Genomic DNA, 9,465 nt, shown 5'->3' with positions numbered 1-9,465 from the left:
TGTTGGACCGGTCTACATTCTTGTCTTATCGGAAGACGATGTACTACAATGTCAGTACTCAATCTGGGCATATCCTAATAAGACCATGCAAAGATATCCTTGAATTCCTGAAGCAACTCAATCAAGCTACGCCTTGTGTCATTAGCGATCAGTGTTCCAATTTTCACCTCCTTCCCTTCCTCTAGGGCTATATTCTCTATTGCCTCTTTTTCATGTGGCATGATTTGTTTCTCCTCCTGTCTTACCATTCTTAATAGATCGAGAGATACGTCACAATCTTGAACATCTTCAAAATCCTGAGGCTCCTCTAAACACATGTCTTGCTCACAAGAGAAATCAGGAGCGGCAGTATTAGCGCTCATATCATTGATATCTAGAGACCTGTGAGGGGTATGAAAGAATATACAAAGAATGAATGAATTTAAGAATGATCATTTATGTGCTATGAATAGAAGAATAAGAGTTGTTAGAATTTAAAGGAATATTGGTTGATAAAAATAAGGCAATACTCTTAAAAGTTATGCTTTATTTTAATAATAATAGATGAACATAAGCCTATTTTCACAAATGTAATCTTGCTACTCCTAGGCCCTAGAGTAATAAACATGTTTCGAGAATTACTCTGAAATATTTCTAAAGACTACAGGAAGATCCTCCGCAGTCCAATTGTTTAGAGAAATCCCCGGTTCGTAAGGGCGAATACCCTCGAGGTTTTCCTGTCCAAACCACTCACTATGTACAACATTGATCTGATGACTCTCTTCTTCCAGCAACCCTCCTGACTTAAAGGTTTTGGATATAGGTGGGAATTTCATCAGTTCCCACTCTACTTCTCCTCCGTTCAAACGCGCCTTCCTTCTTACTTGACGCTTTTCCATCTCCCGTCTCTTTTGTTTATGGTCTGGCTTAAAACCCAAACCAAAACGATCCTTCTTCTCTATCAATTTTGGGACTTGAATCCCTCCTTGCAACTGTTTTCCTAGTCATTTTCCTGGCAATGCTCCTTTCCCCATCATTACTTGCAGGGCCATCCTTGTTGCTCTAGATATTTTGGGAACCAGTACCTCGCTTCCCTCCGAAATGAAGGTAGCATTAACAATTTCCAAGGAACGAAAAGAACACTCGATAGCCTCCTCATTTGTCTCTACATAAGGGGCTTTACTGGTGACAGCTGCTATGATGTCCTTCTCTGCATTGATGGTTACCAAGCGTCCATCTATCACCAACTTCAATTTTTGGTGCAGTGAAGAGGGCACCGCTCCTGCTGAGTGTATCCATGGCCTCCCCAACAAATAATTATAGGAGGGCTTGATATCCATTACTAGGAAATCAACTTCATATGTATTTGGTCCAATCTCCAGAGGGATGTCAATTCGTCCCATTACTTTCCTTTCAGTTCCGTCAAAAGCTCTTACCACATTATGACATGTCTTCATGTGCGAACTGTCGATGGGTAATCTGTTCAATGTAGATAATGGAAGGACGTTCAAAGCGGACCCATTATCAATAAATACACTTGGAAGCGTGTATCCTTTGCAACGAGTGGTGATGTGCAAAGCCTTAGGTGACCCTATGCCCCCAGGTGGAATTTCATCATCATTGAAGTAGATGAAATTATCAGCATTGATGTTATTTATCAACCGGTCCAACTTACTGACAGATATATCATGAGTGACATATGTCTCATTGAGTACCTTCAACAACACTTCTCGATGCACTTCAGAGCTTAGCAGTAAGGCTAAAACCGATATGCGTGCTGGTTGCTTACACAGTTGCTCGACCAAACTGTACTCACTATGCTTAAGGAACTTTAGAAATTCCTTTGCTTCCTTCTCCCTCACTGGCTCGTTAACAGGTACTTCACTCCTTTTCTCAATTTCAACATTCTTGGGTTTTGCGGGCTCCACTCTGACGTCCCCCATATCATAACGCTTCCCACTCCGCGTATGGGAACCTTCATCTCGTACATCTTTAGATGCGCTGGCTATGTTTCCTTCTCCCGGCACCGTCACGCTATAGTCATAACTCCATGGTACTTTCTTGCTATCCTTGTAAGGGAAAGGAGTAGGTGTATGGATAATAACCTTGGGCGCTGCTGGTGTCCCCATTTTATTATTCCCTGGCAGGGAGATAATAATCTTTGGTCTACTGGTTCTTTGCTGTTCATTTTCCAGCACACATACTTGCTTTTCACTAGAGCTACCTTCGTAAACCTGTAGCTCTTTGTTGTCTATGAAGCCTTGTACCAAGGCCTTGAATTCCTCGCAATCTTCACGAAACTTACCGTACTCCCATGTTCTTTCTTTCGTGTTTTTAGAGGTTAACATACCACTCTTCATCATCTCCTCCCAGATTACCCTCATAGGCATCCTTATCTCATCAAACTTTTCCTTTTCCCTTTTTTCATCAGCTTCACCAATGGCATTTACTCCCTGATTGTCATGGTTCGGCAAAGGATTCTCAGTATTTGAGGTACTTTCAAATTTCAAAACCCCATTCTTGATCAACCTCTCTACGGCTTTCTTGAATCCAGTACAATTCTCGATTGAGTGCCCCGATATTCCAGCATGATACTCACATATGGCATTTGCATCATACCATTTAGGATACGGAGGTTGTAATGGTTTTAAATGGAAAGGGGCTATAGCATGCGCATCATATAGATTTTGATAGAGCTCCCTATACGTCACAGGTATATAGGCGTAAATTGCATCCTCTCATGCCTAGTGTTGGATTCCTGCTTTTGAGAGCCTTGTTGCCCAACTGTGGCTACTTTGGGCTGGCTAACAGTGACTGCTTTTGAATTAAAATCACTTGTATTGTTTACCTCGTTGTCTTTTCTTCTTGGGGCTGATCTTTTAGCTACTTCCCCCTCAATTCTTCCTCCTCTTATGGCATTCTCTATCATCTCTCCTGCCATAACTATGTCCGTGAAACTTTTAGTAGTGCTTCCAATCATATGAGTAATAAATGGGGCTTTCAGAGTATTAATAAATAACATAGTGGTCTCCTTCTCCAACAGTGGTGGTTGGACCTGCATTGCTACCTCTCTCCACCTCTGTGCATATTGCCTAAAATTCTCATTAGGCTTCTTCTCCATGTTTTGCAGGGTAATCCTGTCAGGGATCATGTCTGTTACATGATTGTACTGTTGCATGAAGGCTTGTGCAAGATCCCTCCATGAACTTATTCTAGCCCGGCCCAACTGATTGTACCATCTGGCTGCCGCTCCTATCAAACTATCTTGAAAACAATAGATCAACAGCTGATCATTGTTTACATACCCCGTCATCCTTCTGCAAAACATTGTGATATGGGCCTCTGGGCAAGTAGTGCCATTGTACTTTTCAAATTCTGGCATTTTGAATTTGTGAGGTAACACTAGGTTTGGGACCAGACTTAAGTCCTTGGCATCAACCCCATGATTATTGCCAGTGCCTTCCAAAGCCTTGAACTTTTCTTCTAACCATCTGCAGCGTTCATCCAATTGCCTTGCAGCTTCGGCCTTCAAATCCTCCTTTTCCACCATATCTAGATCGGGAACAAGAGGATTAGTAAGATTGTCACCCATATTAAGCCCTGAACCAATCGGGAAATTCACATGGACACCAGCATCAATCGGCCCATGCTGAGGCCTCACAGTAGTAGATGGCCTTCTAGGAGGTGCCTCAGTTTGCAATGATACATGCAGCGGTGTAAAACCTGGAGGAGGACCCTCATTTTCCTCTTTAGTGATGGCCATAGGAGCCTTTCCTTTATCAGTGGCCCTTAGTAACTGAGCCATTTCGGCCATTATATTCCTCTGAGCTTCCATCATTTGTTCCCTCATCTCATTCTGCATTTTAGCCAACTGCTCTTGCAACTGGTCTTGCATATCCTTTTGCAACTGCTCAAACCTTTGATCCATGCTCTTAGTTTTAGTGCGAGTTCCGTAAGGATGTGTAATTTCCAGTTTTTCTTTTCTACCTTTATAAAGAAACTTTAACTAATTAGGGTCTTTCTATAACCTTGAATGCATATGATATGATGTAATGCAAATGTATGAATGTAACAAAGGCATCAATCTCGATTCAATCTCATTTAGAGTACTTTATTTAGAAAAAGAATATCTTTACATATATATGGATTACAAGTACGCTTTCGCCCTAATGCCCAAAGTTTTAACTCTATCTAATAAAAGGGCTAACTCTCTCCCTATGTCTGACGATGACCCACACATCATACTCAATACATCGGCACGTACAGCCAAGTCTTGCACATATTCAGCAACCTCTCGAATCTGAGCTATGGCTTCTTCCATGAGATGATCCATTTCTCTAATTTGTCCTCTAGACTGATGAAGCTCTCCCTTTAGATAATCTCTTTGCGTCTCGAGTTGCTCGATCTGAAGTTTACCTTCTTCAAATGCTGCTTCCAAATCTTCAACTTTACTCTTTAGCTCTTTTAACTCGTCCTTAGAATCATGGTTGCGATGCCAACGAAGGGATCTTCCAAGCTCAGTTACTTTAGACTTCAACCCTTTATTCTCTTCTTCTAATGCCAAATTCCGCGATTGCATCTCCTGAAAATTCTTCTCCCAGTACTCAACTCTAACCTTTCCTTCTTGGACCTCTTTCTGCAACTGATTTGAAGACCCTTCTATTTTCGCTCTTCTCAAGGATACCTGTGCCTTCTTGTAGTGTTCCTTCAAGTCATCTCTATCCTCTTCAATCTTCCTCTTTTCCTTTCTTTCTTTTTTGACTTCCATCTTCTGTACATCGATATCTAAACTCAAGTACATCTTTTCTTCTTCAAGTTTTGCTATCCTTTTCTCGAGCTCCAGATTTTTCCTCTCAAATTCTTGCTTCATAATTTCTAACTCCGAGGGCATCACTTACAGATATTCCTCCATCGATTGGGCTCCTTCCATATTTTGCTCAGGAATGTTATCATTGGTCCTTCTTCCTCTCCATTCGACATATTCTGGAGTCGTAGCAGGGCCAATAGTTACTCCTTTCAACTGGCACGTCTTGTTCTAAGCGCTAGAGATCTCACCGACCCTTTTCTTGTAATCGGCTCCTCTATATGCGAACTCACTTTGAGTTAGCCAATGAGTTGCTGGCACGAACTGCCTCAAACCAAACTGCCATAACACGAGCAAGGGACCCAATTGAAACTGCCGCAACAGTAAAGAATCTCACCAGGAATCATCCACGGAGCTTTCCACTCAACATCTTTCGACTGAAGATTTTGAAGTAGTGCAATCCAATTCTCCTCTGGAACATCAACTCTCCTAATTCAAGTGACTATGTCCTTCAGCGGTGAGTAATCCTCAAAGAAAACCTGAGAAACGACCTTATCTATCAACAAAAAATGACTATAGAACCAAGCTAGAAGCAATTGTGCACAACCAACAAACCTGCCTGCGCCGGCTTTCCTACATGCACCTAAGGACCTGAATGTCTCTGCCAATATTGCAGGGACAGAGGTGACCCTCTTACTGAGTCTATGGAAAAGATCTGTGGTTGCCTCATCCACATATCACAAAGCCCTAGGGAACACCATCAATCCGTACAAACTTAAGGCAAAAACATCTACCCTCTTTGCTTCATCAGGATGTGTCAAAATCAAATCCTTCAAAGCATCCCATGAAATGCACTTGCACTCGCCCTTCTCTTTAATTCTGGCAGTAATCCACTGCTCGCTCATCCCTGTAATAGCCATCAATTTCTTCCAAAAGGTAGGGACATTAACAGCTCTAGAATAGATTCTATCTTCCTGGAACCTGGGACAACGTAACAGGGCAGTGTACTCCTCTACGGTAGGCACCAAATCTACCTCCTCGAAAGTAAAGCAACTGTACGCTGGATTCCAAAACTGAGCGAGGGCTCGGAACAAGTGCTCATCTATTTGAACATCGAGCAAGTAAGGTAAGTCTCCGTAATTACCGTAGAATAACTATTTAGTCTCGTTGCCCCATTGATCCCAAATCTCCTTAAGCTCTTGGAGATTATTCTGCGTAACACTGATGCGAGTATATCCTTATAGCTCTGACACATATCCCGCAGCTATACTATCTCCCTTTTCCAACTGAGTTTGCTCAGACCATCTATGGACGTTGGCATTGTCTTCCACTCTATCAAGAAGTCCGTTCTCCATAATAAAACTCTCTAACTTAGAAACTGACCGAAAATCGATACCTTTTAAATGCAAAATGATATGCAACAAAAAAAAGGAGATAGTTAGTATCACATGATAACAATAAACTCAAAAATAACCTGCAAGGGTAATAATTACGGTATAATTCTATCTAGGTTGAGCTCTTACGGTCCTTCTATATGCGGTTTAGTTCTAAAGTTAAGGTACCTGAACCAGCAGATTCCTCGATCCTCACCCATTATAGGCTCATTTGAATCAAGTTCAGTTCAGGGGGACACATTTCCCTATGGCTACACGGAGATGAAAATCTCACGAAACCATAGGTACGGTTGTATCCCGAAAGTGATCCACTATCCTGCACGAAGGTGAAAACCTCACGAAGGCGTAGCTTCTCACTCCCACTTAAGGGTGTGACCATAATAGTCATGCAAATGCAATGCGTATTAGAATATAGCAACACATGCAAGAACACAAAAACATGTAATGCAAAGAAGATTAAATTTTAAAATTTTTAATTTCCAACATTAAGACAAGAGATAATCAATTACACGGCTTGACTCTCTCATTAGTCCCCAGTGGAGTCGCCAAGCTGTCGAAACCATTTTTAAATTGAGTTTTGGAAAATGGGAATCGACTTTAAAAACGAAAACGAGAGTCGCCACCAATCTTTTTAGGTGGAATTGGATCACCTTTAAAACATTTGTTTTAAAATCGTTGGTTTTGGTCTATGAAATCAAAAAAATGGGTTCGGGAGTCGGTTACGTACGAGGAAGGGTTGGCACCCTCGTAACGCCCAAAAATTGGTACCTAATTGATTATCAAAATGTCTCTAATGTCGGAAATTAAAAATTTTAAGATGTAATCCTCTTTAAAGTATTTGAAAATTTGGGTTTACTTGTATCAAAGTATTGACTATAAGTTAGCCTTTTAGAAATCTCTATCTCAAAACAGCAAAATGCTAAATCCAGTAAGTTAGGACATATCACTTTACAATTCCAAGACAGTCACTTATATTTTGAAATTCTTTAAGAACTTAAAAGGGTACTGACTATTCGAACTTAACGAGAAAAGTTGCAACCCAATAAGTTAGGGCACTACTTCTTCGAAATTTTCAAACACCAAGCATTGCCTTTATATTTTTTGAAAATTTTGGAGCCTTGTCTTTTTAAAGATGATGTGTGGAGAATTGTATTAAATCATAATGATATATTATTGTACTAGGTAGATACAAAAATGAATACTACGATATAAAGAATAATACATATAAAGTAAAAAAAATGCAAACAAAGATATATAGCATGTATCGAGAACGGATAAACAAGATATATAAACATATGAGATAATACTTAAATGATGCGTGATATAAAAACAAACATAATCAAATAATGCATGATATACAAATAGAATAAATGTAATGTCAATATGCATATAATTATAATAAAAAATTTAACACATACATGATACATACAATACAAAACATATAGAAGAACTAATAAAAAAATGATTGATTGCTAACAAAATATACATGCAATTAAAAACAAGACATTTCATATCAATAGTATTTAATATATAATATAATAACATAGTAACAAGAATAAAAGAATAATAATTATATAACAATATATTAGTTTGAAAGTATGTAAGAGATTTCATAATATAACAATATTAGTTTAAAATGAAATAATATATGTATAGTAAATAAATAAAAAAATGAAATGTGTATATAATGTGAGTTAAAAATATGATTTAATAATAATTTACATTTTTAAAATAATATATATAAAAAAATCTAATTTGCGATACATAATATACATAATATATATATAAAAAATAATATGAAAATGAAATATAATAAAGATTATATAATAAAATATAATATGAACATATAAGAAAAAAAATAATAGATATAATATGAAGTAACAATATATATATAAGTAATTCATAAATATAATATATGAAAATATAATAATATATATAAGAAATGTAAAATAATAATTTAAGAAAAATAATATATAATAAGTAATAATAATATAAAAATAATACTTATAATAAAATAATTTTATAATATATAATATAAAAGTAAAATTAGAAATAAACGAATAATAAAATATATATATATGGAATAATATAATAAATATAGGACTAAATTTAAAGTTTAACAAAATTATGGGGTGAATTTTGAAAGGAATAAAACTGAATTAAGGACCTATATAAAACGCGCGCAAAATTAAAGGGACTCACTGGGCAAATTGCCCTTTTTCCCAAAACGTCACCGTTTCCCCTAATACGATTGTAAATCATTGGGAGGGTCGAATTGAAATAGAATTAAAATATTAATACCAAATTAAAAAAATAAATAAAATGAAATTAGAAGTATAAAAAATTGCGAGAGGACCAATTGGGTAATTAACCCAATTCTCAAAAATGCGCGGATCCTCCCCGGGTAATCGGGTCAACGCACGAATCCTATAGTTGTAAAATGACACCATTTTAAATAGACTATATAAATCAAACTTCGCCCCCAAAATCATTTTAACATCCGTTTTCAAAAAAAAAAGAAAGAAAAAATCCTCTGGAAGAGGATTCGGGGGCCGATCCCGGACCTGCTGAGCCTCCTTCCAGGGGTCTCCTCACGCGCTCATGCGTCGCCCTGTAAAGTTGTCTGAGGGTTAAAATCCTCGTCCTTCCACAGGTAATCTCTTCCCCTTTTTAAAAATTACTATTTTTTGCTAAAATGATGTACATACATGCATATGCTCTAAAATGAAAAAAACACACAGTTAAATCACCTTTTCTTTGAAACTGCTTGTATTCTCTTTTTTTTTATTTCTATATGCGTGTGTGTGTAATCGTTACAAGAGTTACAAAAGCTTTTTATAGCCTACGGATTTGTTACATAAGGAAAGAAATCTCTGATTTCTATTGTATCTTTGACTGATGTGCTGTGATTTCCTTGCCATTTTCTACTCTACTTTTTTGCGTATCTGCTGTTTGTTTCCTTTTCTTGCAGGCAATCGAGCGAGGGATCCGGCAGTGACCATGATGGTGTAGATGCGTGCACTGATCACGGCGCTGATGGAGGGTTACTGAAACATCGTGGGAGACGAGCAGACGCATCCGTTGAAATTGCTTCTGGAAGCTTCTACTTGCGGCGCGAGGAGAAAGGCAGAAAACCTAGGGTTTCTTGCCTTGGTGTAACAAGCTGGGCCAATGGGCTTTTTGAATTTGGGCTAGCTAGTTTTAATTGGGTCACGGGTGTTTGTGGGTCTGCTGGGTAGTTTGGGCCTGATTAAGTTACAAGTGTAACGGGCTTTGGGCTCACCAGGC

The 9,465-nt window shown here is 38.3% G+C and overlaps 1 protein-coding gene across 1 annotated transcript; it reads right to left on the bottom strand.

Annotated features, from left to right (window-relative positions):
- Nucleotides 1–983: 983 nt before the first annotated feature.
- On the bottom strand, nucleotides 984–4,870 carry LOC121206003 (uncharacterized). Its single transcript, XM_041076156.1, has 6 exons — nucleotides 4,225–4,870; nucleotides 3,140–3,966; nucleotides 2,724–3,058; nucleotides 1,655–2,679; nucleotides 1,335–1,570; nucleotides 984–1,226 (listed from the first exon to the last, which is right to left on the bottom strand). Exons 1-6 carry the CDS (start codon nucleotides 4,868–4,870, stop codon nucleotides 984–986), a joined length of 3,312 nt encoding a protein of 1,103 aa, XP_040932090.1.
- Between the last annotated feature and the right edge of the window lie 4,595 nt (nucleotides 4,871–9,465).

This window comes from Gossypium hirsutum, chromosome A09 (genome assembly GCF_007990345.1).
Source record: "Gossypium hirsutum isolate 1008001.06 chromosome A09, Gossypium_hirsutum_v2.1, whole genome shotgun sequence".
NCBI lineage: Eukaryota > Viridiplantae > Streptophyta > Magnoliopsida > Malvales > Malvaceae > Gossypium > Gossypium hirsutum.
This window is presented reverse-complemented; position numbering and strand designations above follow the sequence as displayed.